Source organism: Nipponia nippon, unplaced genomic scaffold (assembly GCF_047370975.1).
Source record: "Nipponia nippon isolate SJK-2023a ecotype South Korea unplaced genomic scaffold, ASM4737097v1 scaffold_5, whole genome shotgun sequence".
NCBI lineage: Eukaryota > Metazoa > Chordata > Aves > Pelecaniformes > Threskiornithidae > Nipponia > Nipponia nippon.
Genome location: NW_028262369.1, coordinates 88,259,772 through 88,285,070, shown reverse-complemented (window position 1 = coordinate 88,285,070; position 25,299 = coordinate 88,259,772). Strand labels below are relative to the sequence as shown.

The window sequence follows — 25,299 nt, the reverse complement described above, 5'->3', positions numbered from 1 at the left end:
TCTGCTTATGATCTTGAAATTTAGATTTCACCAAACAGCAACTTTCAAAGCCTCAATAAAACATACTTCAAGAGAAACACGAGACTTCACGTCTTCTCATTCCCCTCTAACACCTTATGATACATCAGTCGATGTGTTTCCCACCTCGTGGGTGCTGGATCTGCAGAGGGCAGTAAAGCCTCCATTTGGTAAAGCCTCTTTCTAAGCCTCCACTAAAGCTGCAGCAGGTAAGAGCTCTCCGTGAGCCACGCTTCAAGAAAACCAAAACATGATTCAACAAATAAGAAGCATACTCCTTCAGACACAGAAAAGTGCACTGGCTATTAAAAATGCAAGCTGCCATTTTACATGGGCCAACAGATGGCAGGAAAACAGCCTGAGTGGCCATTTAGCTGGTGACTGCTCAGAGAAGCATCAGCAGCTGCTCAATGTCCCTTCCACCCTAGCAAGTCACCACTGCACATGCTGCTGCACGGTGTTCAATAGGTGGCATTGAGAAGGGCTTTGAGTGTGGTTCTCAGCAAAGACACACATCTTGTAAGGCCAAAAGGAAGCATACGATTATCTAAACTGTTATGGCATTTTGGAAAAGGCAGGCAAAACCAAACATGGTTTGAGGTTGTGGTCAACAACACCACACAGAGGAGAGGAGCATCATGTATTTCAAAACAACTGATAAAGGAACCTCTGCTCACAGTGTTTATTTCCTCTTCTCTGTGATCTTCTCATCTTCCCTCTCTAATGGCAAATGACAAGAAGTTACCTTCACTTACTGATCTGAAGCTCCATCCCTCCTCCCCTCACTCCTCTCTTGGCCCAACCTCCTTTCTTTACTGCACTGTGCTTGCAAAACTAAAACACAACCATATGGCTTTTGGCAGAGCTGACTCCAAGTCCAGTAGGCATTTTGTTAGCCTTGGACATCCATCCACGGAACAGATGTGAATGCTACGCTGAATTCCCAAGGAGTTTCAAGGAGTTACCGAAAAAGGGGGAAGGAGCACATCATATGGAAGAGCAGAACTTCATCTGTTACAACTTAGAAGGATTGCCAAATGCAGCAAACACTTGGAAGTCACCCAACCCTATCATTCTATTTAAAGCACACATGCCAAAAAAAATAAAAACAGAGGTTGATGTCTTCATTTTGACAGACGGAAAACTTGTTCTCCCCATTCCCTCTTCACACGTTTATTTTAAGTGTTAACGCTATCTTCCAGATTTGAAAGTGCAAAGAAAGGAAATGTACTGAGCACTGTACATGAGGATAGGAAGTGTGCAGGCTCCTTACAAAGGATTTTCCAGATGGGCTGCAATGGAAAGATTAAACTGGTGGCATTTGAAGGTGTGGGTAAGGTGTCAAGAATCAAAAGGTCCTGCCCCTTCTCAGTAGTACTTATAGGACAGTAAGTCACTATGGACTAAAGAAGTGGGGAGATTCATTCCTTTTCCCTTTAGTTGAATAATTTGGGTGCTGTGGTAGGTGCACAGGCTTCCTACAAGGCCAAGAGGTGGACTTTCAATTGAGCAGCATTGGAAATAGCACTTCTGGGAACAGAGCCTTCTAGCATAGGTGCAGGGCTTTGCTTTATCGATTTTCTTTCTTCGTTTTTACATCATTGTCAAATTGATCTCAACAGGGTTAACAGCAGATGTGAACTGAACAGTAATTTCCTGTGCCTGACTTGAGAAATCTGAAAGAAATCTGCTCCTGGAACATCCAGCCTTTCCACAGGATCCCAGCACTGGCGCTCAAAGCCTCTAATCACTTCTGCAAATCTCGAGCTAACTTCGTTTCCTAATGCAGAAACACACGTGCATCACCTGGCAGGGAAGCAAGAGAGCTTGACATCTAATGCACACGCGGTAGCATGTGTTAAGGCCATTCTCCGTTACCAACCATCAAACGATACAGCTTTATTACAGCTCTGGCCAGCCGTTCTCACCTCTCTGTGCTCAAAATTTTGCACTCTGGAGGCCCCCCCATGCAGCCTGTGGCGGTATCTGCTCTGCCAGACCGCTGAAGCCTGCCAGGGGATGAGGGCTGCCTGCTTAAACCACAGGTCCATGGATCCATACAAGAACACCTGCAATAGAGGGGTTCTAAGTTCCCCTTGCCTTCGCATTACAAATTTAAAATTTTATATGAACACAGTGTTTTCTACAGGGTTTTTTTCCACCATTCATGCCATAAAGTTGGTAAGGGCTGGGAAGGCACACTTGCAGTACAGTCATGGTGGGCACCGTCAGATTCCTCACCTTGAAAACCAAGTAGTTCTTGACTGATCCAGTATGTGAAAAACATGGTTTCTGTGGGTAAAAATTAAAGAGGAATGGCTGTTGAACAGCAGACAAGGGAAATCAAGTAAGCAAGCAAGCAGGCTTCATTCCGACCCATTATCACTGAGGGGGAGAGGGATACAGATTAAATCTCCTCTAATTAGAGAGGCATTTAAAGGAAAGCTAGTGGGTCTTTTGGGACATGAAGTGATGGAAAATATACAGCCCAGCTTATTTTCCATGGACTGAATTTACTGATAGCAGGAACAACCGCACGGTTCAGCATCTTCTCGGGTGTCTTTGAGGAAAGAACCAATGAGCCAGTGTTGGTTTGGGCACAGAAAGGTGTTGGAGAGGCCAGCACAGAAGCTGGCTTCATCCTCACAGAAACACTGGTTTGAGGACTCTGAAGGAATAAAGAACTGCAGAGCTGAGCTGGATGTGGTTTCTAACATGATGCCACAAAACGTTTGTATACATGATGTAAAACAAAGATATCACACAGGGAAATAGAAAAACTTCACCTTGCAATCTTTTTTTTTTTTTTTTTTAAACAAAAAGCAGACTGAGGAAAAAACAATATAAACCCATTTGTCAGGTAAGGTAAGAAAGATGAAAATCTGATATTAAAAACCAAGCGTAAGAGTAATTGCCCCAAACATAAGAGTAATCAAGCATACGTTGTGGTAGCAATTCAATAAATCCACAGAAATAATATCCTGTATTCAGAAGGGTAAACATTTCCCATAATTGCAGGGTCCCATGGGATGCAGAAGGGATGCAAAGAGGATTTCAAAGCAATGGAACAATCCAGTGAATAACCTACATATCTTTATTACATTCAAATGCAGAATTTTTCATTGGACAGGGTTACTTTTTTTAACCAAGTGAACTGTTTAGAGATGATAACAAGTCAAAAGAAAAACTTAGAGATTCTTAAAACTTCAATGTACAACAGTATTGGGAGCAGATGGCAATTATAAAGATGTCTCCAGAGTAGTGCATGAAACGGATGCACCCGGTTGGACAATACTCACCTTATTACATTTAAAATAAAATTGTGTGAAATGTTCAGAATTGCCTAAGGGAATCAAGTTCTCATTCCAAAAAACACACGTTTCTACTTGCTTAAATATGAAAAACATCCTTTAAGTTACTTCATGCTTTGTTTAATTTGAAACTACAAAGCCCAGTGATATAACCTCTCTACAGCTGAACAGGACAAGGTTAATTCAGTTTCCTTAGAAGACTGGAAGCTGTATTAGCATAGCACATAGAAGAAAGGTGAAGCTGTTTTTAGTGAAAGTAAATCAAAAGCTAACAATTTGTACAAAATAGATAAAGGAAGCAAATGGACATCAAAGCAGTATCTACAGTCAGCAGAGGTAATAATGATGTTTTAAGTATATAAGGTGCTTTAAATGTATTAGAAGCAAAAGAAATCCGAACAATACTAGCAAGATAGCTTTGAACGAAAATTATGGAGTTGTCAAAAGGAACTTCACTGAATATATAAATATTATGTAGGTATGGAGAGGGCCTCTATGCCTGGCACCTCCAAAATGCTGTTTGCAGTTCTGGGTCCACAATCAGGAACGAGTTCAAACTGGAGGGGCTCAGAAGACCCATAAGAAAAATACCAGGACTGGAAGGCGCGTTTCATGGCAAAGTCAATAGCTTAAATCCAAAGATTAAGAAGTGATAGAAATTGAGAAAAGTCAGTCTAGTTTCCATTATAACAAGCTATTCAAGCTGGGTGCCAAAGGCTAAGTAACCTCCAGAGTTGGGTACGTGCTGAAGCCACTCAAATTCAGATAGGAAATTCATATTCCCCATCACCAGTGATTTTTAGTCTGAAAGGAAATGGTTTTCTAAAAAAGATGCTTTCACACAGTACTTCTCCACCTGATCAGACTGCAGCCTGTCCTTGACTCACATCGCTCAGCTGAAACTGCTGCAGAGGTGATACGGTTTTGCTGTCCTTCTATCACCATCTCCTGAGCGTCCGGGAGCTGCAGCATGCCAGCACTGCCCCACAGGTCAGGCGAGGGCGACAGCCCCTGCTGACCCTAACCTGAGCATGCCAACTGAAATGGCTCTACACCAGGGCAGATCAGGCATTTCGACTTCAGAAAGCACTACCTTGTACTTTTTGTCCACCATTAATACATAATGATGTATAACCCCACCCATGTTTTTTCCATGTGTGCATAATAAAATCTGGTAAGTCAAGTAACAAAGCAGTGTGCATATATTTTACATGAGATTTTTCAGAAAGATAGTTTAAACATACATACGTTTTAATGCTGCAGACTGTTTCCATATCAAATATACTAACTTAAACTGTCAGTATTTTCATAGCAAAGTCCTGGCCAACTCCTTAGAGGAGATTTGAAAGCCCAGTGATTTGTGAGACTGTGGCATTTGTGCTGTCTGTGCTCTATCCTCAGCATGAGGAAGGGCTCTGCTCCCCGCCCCCCCCCGCCCCCCCCCCCCCCCGTCAGCCCCCAGCTTCCTTTAGTACCTCTCAACGGGTGATCTCAAATGCTTTAACTAGTATCAATTAATTAGGCTTCAGATTGCCCCTAAGAGAGACAGAGGTGATTATCCCCCTCTGTCATTACAGCCAAGGTTAAATGAAGTCAGGAAGAGGTTAAGTGACTCTCAGGGTTCACAATCCTGCTTGGTGGGGAGCAGGGCTGCAAGGTGCTGACTCCATTCATCCAACTGCAAAAAAACCCCTGAGGGCTCAGCACGTGGCAGGATGGAGCCCTCGGTGTGCAAAGTGCAGAGCAGGGAATGACTTTCCAATTCCCCATCTCTGCTTGAAATCATCACCGTCTAAATAACAGGGGTAGATACTGCCCTCCGTTATTGGTTTTTAAATAACTGCAATTCTAAGCAAGTGAAAGCAGCACATTGCAAAGCTATCAAAGCAAACCCGGGAGCTTGTAGACCGCAGAGTAAAGCAAAGCCTGTTTCCACTTCAAGAGCTCCAAGTGATTAACTAGAATTAAAACAAGAATATTACTTGGTCAATCAAGAAAAGACAGGCCACAGACAGTAATTGCACAGATAAGAGCTGAAAATGGCTATACTGCTTAAACCAACACAATTCATGTAGCTACAGAAGTTACTGAATCCACAGGCAGATTTGAGAAAGGCATTTGGAGATGTTACTGAAAGGTTAATTCACTTTTGTTCTACCAGTAGAGAATTGGAGGGCCTTTTAATTGAATATCTGGAACCAAAGCTCATTTTATGACATGACCTGACACATAGCTTAATCATATTTCCAAGACACGAGATATTAGTAATTGAGAGGAGGGGGATTTGTCCTTTGATTTGAAAAAGGTCATGAGGTTTTCAGTTAAGCACCAGGTCAGCCAGGGCTTGCCTTGCTACTCTTAACAACAGGCAACCTACTACCAATTTCACAGCCTGCTGGTGGGTTTTGTTGTGCATTTTTCCAAGCTATCTGAACTCTTGTTTTGTAGCACTTTATGGATATACAGAGATGAGGGATACAAAAACCAAATTGTTGGAAACCACAGCTTTAGATGTGAACAATTGCAATAGCAGCAACAAAGTCATCAGAACAGGCCAAACTGCAAAGGTGAGAAGAGGAGAAAGACTCAGCACAAAACTCCTGGACTGTTTTATCCACTACAAAAGGCAAGGATATGACCGACTGCAGTGAATTACAAATGACATGACAGCACTTGGCATTTGGCAACAAGCAATCCTTTAAGATGGAAAGCTGTACAGCAAGCCACCTCTGGACAGAAAGGGTTAAAGAGCAATAGTTACATCCAGAACAAAACTTCAGTGTCAGTTCCAGCAGACCTGTTTCCAGATAAACTGTGCCCCTGGCCCGCATGGCACAAACGAAGCTTGTAACATCAGTTAACCAAGTCAGCATCTGCCTTGGTTAACTGCAAACATAGTTAAAGAGCAAACAAAATCATTTTGCTATCTAACATGCCAGTGGATGCAACTGGTAATCAGAAGATAAACTACTCTGAGTCAGCAGAGGTCTGGCAGAGGGCTGGGCACCGTTGAGTTACACCTGTGTTAAGTGAGGCTCAAAAGCAGCCCCTGTTATGATCATGTTGCATCACCAGAAAAAGCATCTGTCTTATTGGAAATGGGTTTGATGACAGTGCAGAAGGGTGGGTAGCATATTCATAGTTGAATGTCTCCTAACGTACCCCATGCAGACTACGTGGCATTGCACCAACCCAGCTGTGTGTCTGCGAGGAGAGAATTTCATGGGGCAAGGGTATGCACTTCCCTCCTCTTCCCCTTCTCACAAGCCTGAGCTGTTTACATACAGGTAATATTCTTCACACCAATTCAAGCAGCAGTAACATTTTAGGGTTACGACAGATTTAAAGCATGAATGCTGTTTTACAAAACAAGAGGAGCTGGATCACCCCGACAAATTTAATTTAATGCCACAGCTCCACGACGGCCACCTCTGAGCACTTCAGTCGTCACTACGCGCAGTCCTGTGAAGTGCTTCAACTTCTGAGTTGAGAGCAGTTAAAACTGTTCTCTTGGCGCTAATTAATATCCTCGACAAAAATACCGGGGCTAAGAGCAGTTCTGCCAGCCTGATTGCAGAGACCACTCTATAAATCCATCCTTTATCAAAACCAGGCTGTTAATGGGCTCTGTGGCATCGGCACCGTTTACACCGTCAGGAATGCACCTCACTAATGCGAGCCTGTAGCAAGAGCACCACTAATGCAGGAGAGAACCAGTTAGCGGCAGAGCTAACATATCAAAATTCTGCAGTGCCAGCCCACGCAGGATTTAAAGCCTCATTATCAGAGGGTCCAGACCTCACTTCTGCCTCAGTCAACAACCAGAAAATCCTTCCTGCAAGGGTTTTTGCCTTGAACCGGATTCTTTCTGTTCAGCATGTTTTTAATAATTTTTTGATAGCTTAAGCTTAATTTACAAACATGCACATTTTGTTCAGGCTCTTTGATACAGCCTCCTAATGAAAACTTAACAAGATGTGCTTGCCAGCGACGGGAAAACCTCTTGGTGGGAGCCAATCCGAGGCCATCATGGGACACTGAATTCGTCTGTGCTGCTCCTTTGCTTGGTGCATCTGGACCCATTAACTCAACTGCTGAGTATTTCAGCCCCCTCCGTGCATCCTTCATACAGAACTATGCCACACAGGTCTGCTCAGCACTGAGACCCAGGCTGGTCATCTCAGGCCCAGCAGCCACTGGCTGAAACCTCACGGTCAGTCAAAATTGCTGTGTTACAGCAGTCCGGCTTAGCCAGAACACAGCATTATCTCACCAAACCCTCCTGTGCAAACGCTGAGATACAGTGCAACCAGCTTTGTCCCAGCTTACTTCAAAAAATGGGAGGGATGAAAAGGAAACATTACCACTTTCTTAAGAACAGCTTTTTGATGACAGCTCGGGTCCCACAAGCAAGCCAGCAGGGCTGGAGGAGCATGCTGGCCCGGCTGGCTGTTAGCATTAATAGCCAAAACACCGTCTGCACCCATTCTGCACACAGTGCAACCCACTCTGGCAAGGAATCTCAGCTAAGTGCTTTTCTGTCGTTGTATGTTCCTTGATGCATAACTTGGATAGAAGAAACTGGGCGGGTTTTATTGTGAAAAGACAGAGAAGGAGCATACCAAGATACAGAATGATTAATATTTTGAACAAAGCCTGCGGGTAAAATTAATGCAAGTTTGCTTTAGCTCTCAGCATTTTATGCACTGCTGATGAAACACATAGGGATGGGTAGGACTGATTTAGTCAGAACTGAAAAATCGTGATCCCTATCTAATTTCTTACTGCTGATGAAATCCCTACCTGATTTCTTTCTTACTTCTTACGGATGGCCAGGAGATGACCCATCAGACAGCGATGATGTCAAGATTCCTGCTTGACCTGGAAGCCCAAGAACTCTCTTTGTTTTGCATTGGAACAATACTCAGGTACCATCTCCCACTAACAGCTTAGAACAACACACAGCCTTTTAATGGCTCAAACACCATCCCAAAGTCTTCTGTGATTTTATCAGGTGCAACACAGATTAAGCACTCTCATTCACTTCTTCCAGCCCTGAAAGAAAAACCCTACAAAAATTTAAGTGAAGAGCCAAGGAGGCTGATATGTCTTAATTGCACATCCTCGGGTCACAGTGTAGCCACTTACTCAATACAAAAATACCTCATTAAAATTATCCTCAGTATGATTTATTTCTGGGTGTTCTTTGGGTAACCCCTGTGGGTCAGCCTTCACCAGAAAATAACCTTTTCCAGCTGACAAAAATAATTTCCAGTGAAGTGAAAGTTTCACTGCTGAACAGAGAACCGGAAATCAGCTCCCAGCAAAGTATTTATTAAAAATACCCATTCTGCGAACCCTGTTGTGTCCCGCAAATTGAGGCCATTTGGCAAGTTAATAACATTGGCAACTGCCACCCTTACGAACCATTGAAAGGGAGCATTTTCCCCCTATTATTTCCCATTGCTGCTGAAAGTCTGTATTTTTTTAAGAACGCTTATTACATTGTGGTTTTACAAAACTAGGAACTCATTGAATTTGCTCAGTGCCGAGCCATTCCACTAAAAGTGACTGATCTAAAAAAATAAGTGCCCTGCCCCCCTGTCATTTGGACCTGTTAATGACTGGTCTATTATATATAATTCCTGTTTCTGACACAGTTGATTCATTTGTAGTCTCTTTGGAGGTAGCAATCTCGACCAAAAAATGATACGAATGTGTTTTCATGTGTTGGTCTCTCATTCTTATGAGCCACAAGTGGACAGCTTCTGTTTCTGTGGAAGAATTAGTATGGGGTGTGTTATTAAGCCTTTCCTATTTAGAGAAAATCAGAACTCGATGGGAAGGGTAAAAAAAAAAAAAAAAACAAACCAACAAAACCAAACCAAACCAAACCAAAAAAACACTGTGTATTTCAAACTCCAGCGTTACTAATCCTAGAAACAGCATTGCTGTGGTTGGAAGGCATTTCTGGAGATCATCTAGTCCAACTCCCCTAGTCAAAACAGGGTGAACTAGAGCAGGTTGCCCAGCACTGTGTCCAGTTGGGCTTTGAATATCTCCAAGGATGGAGACTCCACACCCTCTCTGGTCAACCTGTTCTGGTGTTCAACCACCCCCACTGTAAAAAAAAAAAAAACAAAAAACCAAAAAAAAACCCCAAAAAACCCACTTCCTCTTATGTTTAAGCAAAATTTCCTGCGTTTCTACTTGTGCTCTTGTTTTGGGCACTGCGGAGAAGAGTCTGGCTCTGTCTTCTTTACCCCCCACATTAGGCACTTATGCATGGTGATAAGACCCTCCTGAGCCTCCTCTTCTCCAGGCTGAACAGTCCCAGCTCTCTCAGCATCTCCTCCTATGTCAGATGCTCCAGACCCTTAATCACCATCATGGCCCATCACTGGATTCACTCCAGCACGTCAATGTCCTTTCTGTACTGGGGAGCCCAGAACTGGACACAGCCATCCAGTTGTGTCTCACCAGTGCTGAGTAGAGGGGAAGGATCAGCTCCCTTGACCTGCTGATGATGCTCTGCCTAATGCAGTCGAGGATGCTCATCTATGGAGTCTGTGTCCCCAGCCCTGAATTGTTTCTACAAGAGCAGAAAAGACCTAGCGTAAGTTTGAGGGAGCATCACCTAAAAAGCTAAAACTTGACAGTCACATCACCAAATTATGACATCAAAAAGACATATTAAATACCAGCGATGGACAAGGCAGAAGAGGGAACCATGTGAGTTTTAGTTAGAGAATGTGATGGTCATTAATTTGGTATGGGTCTTTGCATTGGCTCAACAAGAAATCCCATGTAGGGCTCCAAGGGTTTCTCCAGACCGAAGTTTGGGTTAAAAACACAGCACACTCCTGAAGAACTATCTGCATCTCCCTATTTCATTGAAAAAAATGTTCACCTAGCTTCAATCACATTTTTTTTCCTTAATTCAGTTTGAGTAATGCAGCAAAAACATCTCCAACTGAGAAGACATGTTATTTACTGGAACTTTGTTGCCCTTTGTGATTCTGACAACTAATCACAACCAATTGCTGCTATTTTGCACAGTTTCCAGTGCTATAGTAGGAGGAGGTTGAAATTTAATGCATTGGCAAAGTCAAATCTCAATTATCTGAGATAATGGAGTGGAGAGAGCACATCAAAGTAAAAATGCAGATAAACCACCTTCAGATAAGCTATATGAACAAACAGTGAGGACATAAGAGAAAGAAGAAAGAAAAGTCAGTGCATTGATCCCAGAAGAGCCAGTGATGCAAACTGGTCAGCCCAGGATGCTAGGCATTTAATGCTGCGAGTCTTGAAACAAGCTCTGGACATAGACCACAGACATGCAGCTACTGTACTTCTGGCCATAGCTAGTTAAGCACTGCAGTCTAACTGGACTAGGCTGGATCTATTCTTGTCCATTTGGCTCACTTCCCGATTCAGTCCACAGCACCTCAAATCCTGATCATCCACATGCCAGGCTATGTGTGTACACCAAACCATACTCAGACTAGTTGTCTCCTCTCCCCATTTCTGGACGAAGGCAAGCAGTTACAAAAGGAAGCCTGGAGTAGTTGATGGTATCCAGTAATCCAAGGACTGGTCTATGGAGACAATACAGACACAGATCCCATAAACCCTCCCAAAAACACCTCTCAAATGCTGGTGCAATAAGCCTACTGCTTTCAAATGCTCCTCAAACCCCTCATGGCAGTCCCAGGACACGACACACACCTGTGGCATCATGCTTCACTTCAGCAGACTGTATCGTCCTCCTCTTATTTTAGGCATTTTGAACTCAGAGAAAAGGGAGTGGGATGACAATTACATCTTAGGACCACAAGAGCCCCACAAGGCTCCAGAAAAGAGCCGGGCCAGGTGCTGTGCAGCACAGATGCCAGCAGCCTGCTCCAAGTGCTACCCCTGAGAAGCACCAACAAGTGCCAGCCTGCACCATGAGCCTGCGTGGCGTGGTGGCCACAGAGGGTACAGACCTACCCAATGGACACCCAGATGAAGATCAGGTCCAAGGCAGTTATTGGCACAGTAGCATTAGCTTTTCTGCAGCTGGCACTTTTGCCCCCGGTCAGTATTGGGGACCTGCCCCTACTGCTGCCTCCTGCCCCAAATCGATCATTACAGTGCACAGAGATGCCACCGGGGAGGAACGGGAACGCGAAATCAAGAACATCACTCTCTGTGGGTGTCAAGTCCATAGGAGTGGATTTTTTTTCCAGTAATTTCAAGAGTTTTGATTCTGATTCTCAGTCCTTAAAATATTCCACAGGCACCAGGAATAACCTTTACGCTTCACCCACGCTCAGGGTGATGGAGTAATGAGTTCCCTATCTTTTCCACGTGGATGTAGCAGTCTTCTCTTCTGGAGCTAAATCACTGTGAAGCACTGTTCAGTACCATTAAAGCACCGCTCAGCTCAGTCCAGAGTTATTGGCATAGCAGCAGATTGATGGTTCTCCTATACATATTAAGTAATTTGGACTGGAAGCTGCCATAGAAAAGCCTGATCTCATTTTAATTTGCATGTAAGATATATATCCGTGGCCTTTGCCTAAAGGTTTGTCACTCTAGCTGAAAGCTTTACAAAGGTCAGAATATTTAACTTTCTGCTTTAAATTCTAATGACAGATGAGAGATACATTTCTTAGCATAAATATTTATACGTAAACATATTTTATATATGCATGTATACACACACCCCCAATCTTAAAATATCTCAGCATATGTGTAAGTGTAACAAATACTGTCATAGAGTCACAAGTGAATGGAGTAACATACTGCGAGTCTGCACTGACCTAAGATGTGGATCTGAATAGAAAAAGAAAATTATTTGAGATAATGGGGCCCGGTGATTTTAGCGGTGTTCCTTCTGCACTAAAATAAGCAAGTTAAGACTAATTGGCAATGTAAGCTCCAAGAGGTCTCAAGATTGAGAAAATGGTAAACAAAAGCTAATCTATCAAATTTAGCAGGAGGCACATTATCACTGCAGAAAAGCTGAAAAGCTGAAAAATAGAATGATATGTACCGTTCTATTGCATTAATGATTATTTCACAGAAACCAGAGATTCAAAATATTCATCTTCTACTTTCCCCTGCATCCAACAAAGGGCAGGCTCGTTGCACTCCCTTTGTGTGCCTGCTTTCTGCTTTGCACACAGACACTTCCACATTTAGAGAGAACAAATCTGACAAATCAGAAACTGTGCATGACCCACATACTGACAACACAACAGCAACGCTGACTGTCTTAGGAGTCACGGGGAGGCCAGAAGTGGTTCCAGTTAACACCTCTCTGTCCTGTACATAGGTGGTTTCATGCAGCACTGCATCCAGAACAGTGCAAGAACATGTCTGAAGGGCAGCCTCAAAGGACCCAACAGTCTTACATCATGCAAGCCTTGCTTTTACAGCCCGTTCGTACAGACAGGGCCAGGCTGATCTTTATTCACCCCTCCTGGTGTAAGGGCAGAAGTCAACCTGCAAACAACGGTATCACAATTAGCCCATCAGGCAAGTTGCCTCATGCTTTCAACCCTGAGAGCTACATACTCATTGCACATAGTGTCTTTGCTTTAAACATGGCCTTAAAAAAGACCAAGAATTTAAGTGCCTTAAAAAGGCGCAGCTAAAAACCAAAAGGGAAATAAATCTCTCTCTTCCACAGAAAGTCACTCATCAGATAGAGAGAACTCAAGAGACAGCGAACTCGTAAATCTTACCATTTCGTATACAATCGTTTGATTTTAAAGTTACAGCTTGCTCTTAACCAGCTGAGGTCCATGAATCAGAAATTCCTGGCACATGGGCAATTTTTAGTCAATAGGTGGTGGGAACTGGAGTTGAGAAGGGATTAAGTCCCCTTCCCCTTTCTTTTACAACCTTCCAGAAATCTCCCTTCTGAATTGCACCCCTCCCTTCTCCCACATCCCACGTCCAGCAGGGCTTCGTGGGAGCCCAAAAGCATTCATGTTTAATTCTCTAATAGAAAAGCAAAATAAGGAACTGCCTGACTAAACATTAAGGACCTGAGCTTTTTCTCCCTTTCTGGAAAATATCTTCAGTTTAATGGGAACAAGTTAGTAACTGCTTATCTGAAGGTTATCCATTAATTGCAGGGCTGGCCATGTGATAGGGAAGAATTTTTCTTGCATCTGGGGGGGCTGAGTCACGGTGCTATAAAATCAAGTTAATACTATCTAATATTAAGTGCCAGGATTATCTTCTCCCCTTGACAGACCCCTCAAAAGTTAAGAACCTGTACTAAGTCTGCCTGTCTCTGGGACAACACAGGAAAACCGAAGAGGTCCCTCCCATTCACCTAATTTATAAAGGGCCTGATTCAAAACTTCTCTAGAAATATTCTCAGGACCTTCGAAAAGAAAGTGTGCGTGTGATGCATGCAAAACAATCTGGGAGGAGGAAGCTATGCCCGTATTCCCAGTGGAGATTTAAATGTACATTTATTACAGACAAAATTTATTCCATCAAAATTTGTTCTCAGCCTCTGGGGACTGATTCCTCCTACACCTATATTGATTTCACTGCTGAAGTGCCACACTAATGAGTCAGGCTCTCCATGTCCATTGTGCTACTATAAAGGATCACATTTTGTTATATGGACCATAAAATGCAGCAGAGGAAAATAAATCTGTTTTGTTTTTGTAGCCCTGCCTGCTTTGGTGTCTGCATTAACGCAATAGCTCTTTAAATAAACACTGTATACTGTTCTGTTTCCATTTATAAAGATAGAAGCGATGGTGCCAGTGATGGCCCCATGCAGTTATATTCAGAATCAGCTCTTCACCCTTAAAAGTCTGGGGACAGCAAGGGAATTAATTCAGGATTTCATAAACTGTAGGGTTTATAAAACCCATCCACGTAGAGAGGTATTTACTTACATGGTGCATAGAACATGACAAGGGTGTGTTTTTTCTTCTTCAAGGACTCCCTGAAGTCTTCTCCAGCAAGGTGGATAACACTAGTCTGTTTTTCTTCCCATGCAGGCTCAGGGGGAGGTGGTGCTTCAGGACTAGAAAAGTAAGGAAATGAGATTCGTTTGAAAATGTTTCTGGAAGCAGGCAAAGGGGCATCACATCCTGGTCGTAACCACCGTGAGGGAACTGAGGTCGAACAATCCTTCAGAGTGCCTGTGCAGTAGAAAAGTGTGCTCGATATTTCCAATGCCAGGTAACAAAAAAGATGCAAGTTAAGTTCTGGAACTCAGTAAAAATATCATTTAAGTGATCATACTCGGGCACATGAGTAGGAATGCAGAATAAAGATGTCCTACATTGCATCCAACGTCTGGGTGGAAAAAACATTGCTCTTGTATCACTGTGTCATCCATAGGCATGAACTGAGAAGAACAGCAAGCAGGTGGAATCAAAGGCAACCGATATAGAACAGCATCTTCCATTCAAACATCTTTTTTGTACTCTTTATCGCTATCATGCAAACTTCTATAAAGAATTTCATGACCTTCTCACGAATTCAGATATTAAAGCCAGGATGCAATAATCAGCATCGTTCCACTTGGAAGACTGAGGGTGACTGAACTGGAATATTTTACCTTGATAAAGGGAATGTCAGGTTTCAATTATGACTGCACATACTGACTAGATCAGAGCAATCCCGCACATCTAGAGCGCCTCTAACAAAAATTCTGCTATTCACCAGCTCACAGACTTCTCTCAGACTCATTAAATTCATTCCTGCTGTATCTTAAATAGCGATTACTTATATAAAATCATCAGAATGGTGCCACGGTATAAAGACCTTCGTATGTCGCCTTGGTAATAAATTAGCTTTTCAGACTTTCCTGTCACTTTGAACGACACCATTTTAAGTTGTATCAGGTACATAAAAACCAAGTGGAGAAAAACTCAATTTTTAAAGCCCTAACTCAAGGTCACTTGGTGGACATTCATCGTATTTCCATCGATACTTATTTGCTAGTTGTTAGCAAAAGAATTAGGGCAGCTGGTCTGAATTTTCACACAAACACAGTCAGTATGAGCTATCATCGATTACAGTTACAGTCAGAGGTGTGACTTCATCTCACACAGACCCATGCTGACCTGAAATGAGCTACTCAAATACTGGTAACAACCTAGTGTGGCAGCACAGACTACAGTCACCACAGAGGGACCGGAGCCAAAACCCACATGGCTGCAGCTAGACCACTCACTGGGACAGGCTTACACAAGCTGTACTTTTATCTCCAGGCTGGACCACAGATGCATCCCTATTTCCACCAACTTCAGTGCAGCTGTGACAATTTTATACCTGATCAGCAAACAAGGATCTTGCTCTATTGCATCTCTAGTTGGGAGAACATCCAGCAGTCAAGAGCGGGAGACACATTGTCTGGGTTTTCCCTGTGTTCCTGACTACCTGAGGCTGCAGACAGTCTTCCAGAGGCACAGCAGGATCCAGAAGGGATTAACACCCCCTCCCTCTTCCTCACTGCTTATTCACCTGCCAATATGTACAGGCAGCGTCAACCTGTTTAACTCAATATAAATTACGTAGCACTGAGAATACTCCAGCAAACTGGTGAAACTAGGACAGTGACTTAACATCCAGTATTGACACAGCAGCCTGAGTATGCATGGAGGCCAAGGGAGTACTGTGTCTCAACGTAAAATATAGATAAAACTTCCCAACATGCTACAAAGATGCTGCCAGACCATATCTATTACCTGGTTTGAAGCACTCAGACATGTAATTTCAAAAAAAACCCAAAAAACAAGAACAAAAAAAAACAACACCCCCCCCAACCTCCTTCCCCCCACCAAATAAGAGGGGAAAAATTAAGATTACATTCCTCACGCCAACTGCACTTAACGGTTAAATGATTTAAAAACTTCACAAAACACTGGCAGTTTTTTTCCCATTGAATAATGCAGAAAATACATTAGGCTTACAGTACCTAAAGGAAATGCATATTTTATTCCAGAATACTTAGAGAATTGTACCAGCAATTTACTTCTTTGAAATGAAATTCTTTTCATCATACATCAAACTTAATTCTGCATATTTTAGCACACCACCCAAGAAAAGTTGGTTAGTGCAGATAAAGGTGCTGGTTTTGTTAGTCTCACTGGCTTTACTTCAGCCCCATGTAGCCGATATTCCAGGCATTGGCTCTGAAATGCTGGAAAGAGAAAAGTACAACTGCAGAAATTCAGTTACTAACAGTGAAATCTGCTGCTTAGTATAAAGAGGGAACAACAAATGTTCTGTTTATTTTTCAGAGCCATTGCTATTCCTTCTCCAGTGAGAGGCTTAGGGTATATTTGAAAAATATTTATTTTGGGAAAGAAATACCAGGACAACTATGAAAAACCCCGCAGCAAATAAAGGATTTGGTGTATTAGAGACCATAATTAACATACATGTTTGTATGGCTTTGAATACCTTGGAATTCAATTTGGTTTTGTTAGCAAGGGATTTAGGCAGTCAGTGAAACTAGGTTTAAGATTTACTTCCTCACCAAAGCAGTCTTCAGGAGCCAGTAAACCAGGAACCCACATACTATCTCAGACCCTCAAAACTTACTTTAGCAGCCAGTCGATGATCTTCTTCTTTGTTCTGAGGTGTGGCAGAGTGTATTTCTCTTCTCCATCCTTAAAATACTTCAAAGTAGGAAACCCTGAGATGTGATATCTTTCTGCCAGCGCCTTGTTGACGGTAGCATCGACTGCTGCAAGGACACCTGGACTCTAAAACAGAGACCACTAACTGTAAATCCCAGCAACATACACACACCCCTTTGGCAGGAAACAGTGGACTTGGGGGCAATCGCTCGTGATCTAGGTGCCTTCACTTTCTCAGGTACTCAGCACAGACACACAGAAAGACACAGAGGACTAATGCAAAACCAGGAAGGGACATCTTATGGACTAAATGTAACCAGAGCGTTACCTGTTGTCTTCCCATTTCTGACAGGATTCCCTGTACATAATTCACTTTATAATGCTTAAGAGCTGTTCCCAGGAATGGCATTTCCTCCCACAAATCCCAATTCCTCCCAGAAGAAATGAGCACTGTTAAAGACAAGTTTACTTCAAGGCAAATTCATCTTTCCCTAACCTGTGGGCATCTTTACATGGACCATCTTTAGAGTCACAGCAGAACAGACACTTATAGAGTGTAATTCATCTGATCTTTTGTTTTTCTCATCTCCTCCTTCTTCTCCAACAACTACAAAGGGACTCTAGATGTCTCTACTGAAGACGTTTAAAGTATGGGAGAGACTAATCCTACTTCTCCTCTTGCATGGCGTACACAGTGTGAGACTCAATCAATAACACTAATATTATCGGATCTCTCTTCCCCAGCCACACTGATGGAGCACTTAAGATGAAGCTAATGGAGTGATGCAACCACAAAACCAGGGTATTTGAAAGAAGGATCAACCCCCTTTGTTTTTTTCCAAATCTAATTCATAAATAAAAGCCTATGTTTCTTCACATTCGATGCCTTTAAGTAAGGGAAAAAAAAAATCCATTTTGGATTTGATCATATTATGTATAAGGCCTACAGCAGAATACATAAACATTTTTCGATTTTGTTTTCATTCAAGACAGAATGTTCTTTCTAAGACTTTGGCAGGGCTCATGCATTAGCGATGAGACTGCACTTTGGAAGCACATTTTGAAGGGTCCTGTGGGAGGATGAGAACAGCTGAATTTGTTGTAGGGAGAAAAGTCACTTTTATTACTCCAGTTATTTATTACTGATTATTTGAAGGATATAATAAAGGAAATTAGCTTACATCACTGGTTGCATGTAGAAACTCTGCAGCTTTCTCATATTCTGGCTTCATTTTCTTGCAGTGCCCACACCCTGCCAAAAAAACCAAAATCCAATTAAGTTGTACATGCCATGGTTATTCATTGATCCATCTAGCCATTATCAAAATCCAAAACCATGTGTTAGAGATTTACTAAAATTTAGTATGCATTTCGCTTAATTTATTTGTAATGCCTTAGTATGGTTTAGGATATTTTCCAAAGTGGTCACTATGGTTTAAACAAAGAATTTAATCTATTAAAAAATAATAATAAACCCCCTGCATTCGCACCCACACCTCCTTCCTCCCAGAAGGTACTATAAACACAGTACTTGTCAAGCCCATTGCTTCTAGCATGCTCTTGGGTGAGGCACAACCTCACCCATTTCAGTTTCCAAATCTTTATCTGCTTTAAAAAGAAACAACACAGGCCCTCACGTGACTTCCTGACTTTAAGCGGAGGCTTATACTAGCACAACTTAATTGAGTAACGTAATTTGAATTAAACTGCACTGATAATAAGCCCCGCTTTACAGTGGTGCAGCATGTCCCTCTAGCAAGGATTTGCACTGATTTAATCACATCAGTGTAATTACACCACCACATATGTTCTCAACATAAGCAGAACCTGTAAAACCGAGATAATGGTGCTTTCTTGCTTGTGCGAAGTTCTCCAGAGATCTGCCATTACTTTACTGCTAAGTGCTGACATTACAATAAAGTAAAATGAACGCATGAGCGAGAAACGCAGATTTAAAATAAATTATTTGGGTGTAAATTAAACTGCTTTCAGCCGGTGCAATTGCTTCCAGGCATGCTGAACTTCGGGACCAGGTGAGGTTCCTGCGTAACGTGAAGTTACGCTTCAGCGCCTACGGCGCGATGCTGGGCCTCCGGGACAGCCCCTTCCTTGCCCCCGCGCAGCCCCCGCTATTGCCCCCGCGAGACCAGCGCAACCGCGGCCCCGGCAGGGTCAGAGCAAAGGGACGGAGCGGCAGAGGTCGACACCCGGGCAGGGCAAGGGCCGGCTCCTGCGCGCGGACCGGAGACGCAGAGGGCTGTAATAAGGCACACGGCACGACCCAGGCACGCCGTGCTCGCCTGCCCTGGTGCAATGTAATCTCAACACAATCTCTCGCTGTACTTTTTCCTCTTGTTTGCAGCAGCAGCCAGCTTTTCTTTCTTCAGCTGTTATCGCTGGAGCGAGCACTTGAAAGCTCAGACTTTGCCGAGCTTTTGAAAGTCATATCGGAAAATACAGCTAGAAATCTGTTTCAATGCAGCTTCAGCAAAAGCCGTTTCTGAGGTGTATGGGCAATAGGGTTGGGGCTATTTTTACACCACTCTCTAAAAGAAAATAAACCAAGGACTCTGAATCTCAGTGCTGCTTTGATTCCCACTAATGGGATGACAGCTGAAGCCAGCAGTCTGAACCTAAGCCTGAACTCAACCAGACAACCATGTTCTGTACAGCACAACTCGAAGAGTGTTCGCAGCCAAGAAGCAATAGGACATCCAGGTGTAACTCCACCACAGCAAACAGGGACTTCAGCAGAGCTCCAGCCACCACAGCACACCATGAAACGCTTTCAGGGCATGTTTACAGCACCGGGTGGATACATTTGAATAAAGACTGCAAATCCTGCCTGAGAATTACAGCAAATACACGACCGGTTGATCCCAGACCAAACACCAGTTTAAACACCAGCTAAGGTCCATACCGCTTAGTCACCTGCATAGCGACCACAGCATTAAAAAGCCACCCGGCCTTCTTTTGAGCAAAAACCCAATGCTTTAATGTGGTAGGAGCAGCAGAACAAGGGGATCTCAGCTGGGGAAGGAGGCTTTGCTTTGGTTTTACACCGTGGCGGAAGCATGTGCCACCAAGCTGGGAACCTGATGCAACTGCGTCAGAGGTGAATTCAGGAAGAAGCTGGAAAAGGCTGAGGAAGAGTTCCTGTCTCAGCACTGCTTGTCTTGGTTAAAAGCACGAAGAAGGCTGGCAAAATGATTTATTTGCCACCCACAGAAAACTTGCAGACATACGGCTTTGCAGAAGGGGCTGACAGCTCCCTTTGACACCTGCCCGAGTTGGATTTATTTCTCATTTTAGGAGCAGGGAACTTTATGCATTTTGTGGTCTTCCTCACTTCTAAACAAAGGGCATCTTAAGTCCCAGCTCAGATACCTGGGAACCTCTCTGAATTAGCTAGCTCAAATTTGTACAAAAAAATACTTTTTTGCAGGGTTAACCACCTTGGTGGGCTTTACACAGTGTGTCTTCCAGCCAGAGCAAGCTCCATACTGTGCTCTAGATACGGTATCCACACAATTTACACTATATTCCACAATCATTAATACTAGATCTGATCAACCAAAAGCATCAAACAACCTGGGTTTTCATAAACCTATGCACAGGGGGAAAAAAAAAAAAAACAAACAACAAAAACCAAACCAAACAAGCTAGGCATACTTTGCCCAGGAAATAAAAAACAATCCAAAGCATCTGAAATCCATGTAAGTAATATTTTGGACAAAGATATCCAGACTATGAAATGTCACTGTTCCGGGTTCTTTCATGAACATCACACAGACACAGCACTACTGACTGCCACAAAGCTAACTCACTCATGCTTAAAATAAAAGGGAAGCAGGATCAAGTCTTTAAAGGCACTTAAATGCAAACTGAAGTCCTCAAATCTTTATCATGCAATGCTTGTTCCACCCCTGACAGAGGACAGCATCATATGCCAGCCTAGAAAAAAAAGCCACCACATTAAACTGAATCTGAAAGAGGCACAACGAATCTTAAGAGCTTCTCCCATGATAAATAGTGCTTCTTTAGCCATCTTTATGAGAATTTTGCTACTGCATGCCACAGCCTGCTTCCACCTACCATTGCAGAGAAGGGGAGATATGAATTAGAAGTCAGACCTACATACTGCAAATCAATTAATCTCTCCTATGATTATTTATCCAACCTTTCAATATCTTGTGAGGATTGCCATTAAATTCTCAAGACCAATGAAAAAAGTAATTTAAATGAATTCCAAGGTCACTTCCTCTCCTTTGACTGCTACATTAGGTTGTTCAGCAGCAGCTGTATCCCTCTGTGCTAAGCTCCTCTAGTTTTAGACATTTTCTGTTCATAAAATGAATGTGAAAATAACAACAACCCTACAGGCCCTTAGCCCAGATACTCCAATGCGCTGCATAAAGTCTGCTTGGACAGTGGAAGGAAGCCCACAGGTCTGTAGTGGGAATCTGTGATAGATGTGCTCTTAGAAGATGCACTGTCGTGTCAAGCGTATGCTGACGTTAGAACTAAAAGACTACGCAAGCGACTTGTTCAGTCCCAGGTGAGAAGAGAAAGGTTGCAGTCAACACAAGGATGCCCCACAGCCTACTCCAAGCACTGACATCCTCCGAGCCCCTCTGGGCCACAGCTGGTGGAAACACCCAAGGGACTTGGAGGTGTCTACACAAGAGGACTCCCACAGCCTTGGTCTTTTCTCACAGAAGACGAGTAGCTCCCCTGGAGGTGCAAGTCAGAGTTATTCACCATCCGGCAGCAGAAACCAGTCAGGGTTCAGTGCCTGGCTCTGCTGAATGATTCTGGACAACCCCTTTGGCCTCTCAACACCTCATCTTGCTCCTCTTGCACAAAAGAAGCCCCAGGCTGCAAGGGCCAAGGTGCTCGAATGGAAAAGAGCACACGGAGTAAGTGTAAAGGAGGAGTGTTACATGACAGGAAAAAGAAGTCAAAGCTTACAAAAATCTGTGCTAGGACATCTGGTACAAGACAGGCCCTTGCTAACCGTTTTTAAAACAGATGTCTAAATGAAGGAAGGATTCAGTTTTCCCAGTTTATTTATAATCAATCTTCTCATTTGCACTGTGCAGCCAGGCAAATAAACAGTTCCTTCCTTCAGTGCAGTCACTGTCACACAGCTTAGCTCAGCTGCATCCCCAGAATGACAGCGATCACAGGTCCCCAAATTGCCCCAGCGCAGGGAAGTCACCTCCCTCCAGAATCCCACCACACGGCAGAGAACAACACTCGCTCAGCGCTTCACCTTTCCCAGAGTGTGACTGTACTCAAGCGCAGAGGCGAAGGCCAAGTGTGGACAGAGCGATGCTAACATGCAAGGGCGAGGAGCACACGGACAAAGGGAAGGTTAACAAATGTAGCAAGCAACTTTTTTTCCAAGTAAATATCTGTATTTGTTTACAGATAGCCTGTTTGGCGCCACGGCAAAGACTCACAATACACAGCACAGTTGCTCCAAACGTTTTCAGAAGTGAACTAATGCAAACACGTCTACCGTTAAAACCAAGTTTTGCCTGGAGAAAACAGGCAGAAAACCAGTCAAGCAGCTCCAGCTAAGATCCTGCATATGCTGTTTTAGTGCTGTCCCTAGAACATAAATCTCTGTTTCTCTCTGTCATTCACTGTTTGCTTCTTTCAGGTTATTATGGCTATATAAATAAACACCACACTTCTGGTCGCCTCCTCTCATTTCAAGACAACATTGTCTGAGGATCCGAAATGCACGTGACCAGCCAACATCCAGGTGGTTGTGCACAAGGAGTTTCTGACATGAAGAACCCTAGAGATAAATTAAATTGCAAATAAAGATTTTAAAGAATCATTACATTTCTGCCATCAACAGACTGCTTGAGTACTGTTACCACGTACAAGCTATTTATTGTATCATGCCAGCTCTACATCCATCTATAGCTGCATACCAAAAATACCTCCATTAGCCTGATGAGAAAACAAATTTGAAGCACAAAGTCCTGCTTTCAGCAAGTGGGTCACGGGCAGTTCAGACTACACTCATGGAAGATTTACAGACAACTTCAAGAAAAGAAGAAAAAAAAAAAAACCCAACTCAAAAAATTCACATGCACCTTTGCTCTCTAAATGTTTAACATCTGGGGATACACCTTTGGTTTCTCCATTCCTAATCCCAGAGGAGCAGTGACCTCTCAACACAGCAGAACAGCCAGCCCTTACGCATGCCCTGTTGTTAAGTCTGAACGTACACCTGTATATATAAAAGCAAGGGTATGTATATGGGGGGGAGACACAATCCTTGCAGCCAGGGCAAGGATACACACAAGTCCCAGCCCTCTTATCACCTACACGAGAACACAAATGTATTCTCTTCTGCCGTGGGAGTCTTTAACATGCAAAGATTTCTTATGCATCATGTGAGAGAGTTCTAAGCTCTAAGGTTTGACACGAGGCAGCTTACAGTTCTTTCACCAGTGTAGGAGAGCATAAACTATAGCAGCTGCAGATTCCCTTGCATAATTTAGCCGTCTGCATTGCAGACATCTGATGGGAAATCATCCACAAATTTGGCAGGGAGGGAGGATGACAAAAGCAGCTGTTTCTCCCCGTAATCACAGGTACGCATTTGCAACCATGTTGGTTGCATGTTCACTTAATAGTCATAATGGTCATAGCCATCAGGCCATGCCCAGATCTCCAGGTTTCTGCTTTAAAATAAAAAAAAAAAAAAATCATGTTAGGAAGGATCAGGACCTCAAAAAATTTTATGCATCCTTTTCCCTCTGGGTACTTAGCCCCACCAAACCTTCCATCTCCTCCTCACCAGCAGCACTGCCCACCCAGACAAAATTCCAGATACTTAAATACAAAGATGTTTCAAGGCTTCATGCTTTCTTATAAGATCAGCAGGAGCAGCTTCAACATCTTTAACATGATACTGAATTCAAATTTTCAACAGCCAGAAATGTGTGCACGCATACACAAATTCAGACATCCCCCCCTCACTACTGCACTTTTAAAAGTAGGTTTGATTTGACCAAGTATTACATTGCTTACGGATCAGTGACAAGCAAACAGCTTTATAGCTTTACAAAAGACAAAGCCTGTGAAAGGTCAGCCTGGAAAAGACTCTGAGGAACTCAAAATATAGAATTAGAAGGAAAACACTTCAGCAGTTTGGATTATTGCAGTCATGCTACATTTATGCGGTTGCACCCTAACGCCTCGGCTGCGTGGGCTGCACAGTTCATCCCAGTGACAGGAGAGAAGTACAGCATCTCGTCCCCACCGTTATCACCATCTCACTGGCATTCCACAAACTCACAGCGCAGTCAATCTGTGCGTGCAATGATCTGTGCAAATCCAATCCCAGCATGTGCACACAGAAGAAAGTCCCTGCCTGCTTCCAGCAGTTCTTCAGTGTGAAGTCAGGGCACAAAATGACTACAAATCGGTCACTCGTTCTCCTATCCATATGACTTGCTGAGGCGGTAGTGACCCCATCCCAGCCACCGTCTCTCTTGGGAGCACCTAATGCCTGTGCTGCAGAGCACACACGGCAGGCACAGATGTCCCTGAGGGAAAGCCTCAGGGCACTGAGAAAAAGAGACCAGCACGGTGTAGGTCACTACCAAATGATTCAGACAAACAAACTCCTGATCAGGCTACAGGAACAGGCCAACACCACATGAACTACCTGATGGGGATGCACGCTGAGCGAGCCAAGCCTCACCTCCCTACTTGATCACCGTGGTTGGAAAGGTGAAAGCATTTGAAATCCAATTCTTGATCGTCTTTTCTATGCTGGCATAACTGTTTTCCCCCCACCAACACTGAAACTGCTCAGCAGAAGGTGGTTCATAACAGCTTTAGACAGTTACAGTACAAGTTTGGATTATTCATTTATTTTTTAAAAAGACAGTCAGATCACTGCATTACATAACATAAATCAGATCAAACTTGAGAAGAGAGCTTAACCAGACGTATCCTCTGGGAACCCTGTTGGCATCCACGCCATAGTCACAGTGCTCGCAGAAGGGCTACCTTCAGCTAGCAACAGACCTCAGCAGAGGAAGGCTCGGGTCCTGCAGGCTGCCTCCATGGGATTTAAAAGACGACAGCTCTGATGACCTCCTGCGTAACACATGCTTCTGCCTTCATTTCTGGTCACGCTGGAGCATATCTTCTTTTGACGTAAAGGCTCAGGGGAAAGGGTGAATATTCTCCAAGGCTAACCTCAGCCACAGGCTGCTGCCTCCCAGGGGTCCCTGAGAGTTAAGGCGGGAGAGATATTTCTGCTCTAACTTGCTCTCAGAGTGTGCTCTCTCTGCTTTTAAACCTACAGGGAGCCCTGG

The 25,299-nt window shown here is 43.4% G+C and overlaps 1 protein-coding gene across 1 annotated transcript in view; it reads right to left on the bottom strand.

Annotated features, from left to right (window-relative positions):
• Positions 1-25,299, bottom strand: part of PDIA5 (protein disulfide isomerase family A member 5) — a 103,987-nt gene that overhangs the window by 17,106 nt on the left and 61,582 nt on the right. The window contains exons 12-14 of the mRNA XM_087733982.1: positions 18,127-18,197; positions 16,908-17,071; positions 14,246-14,376 (exon numbers count right to left, since the gene is read on the bottom strand). Of these exons, the coding sequence (XP_087590108.1) occupies positions 14,246-14,376; positions 16,908-17,071; positions 18,127-18,197 (366 nt within the window). The remainder of the gene's footprint in view (positions 1-14,245; positions 14,377-16,907; positions 17,072-18,126; positions 18,198-25,299) is intronic.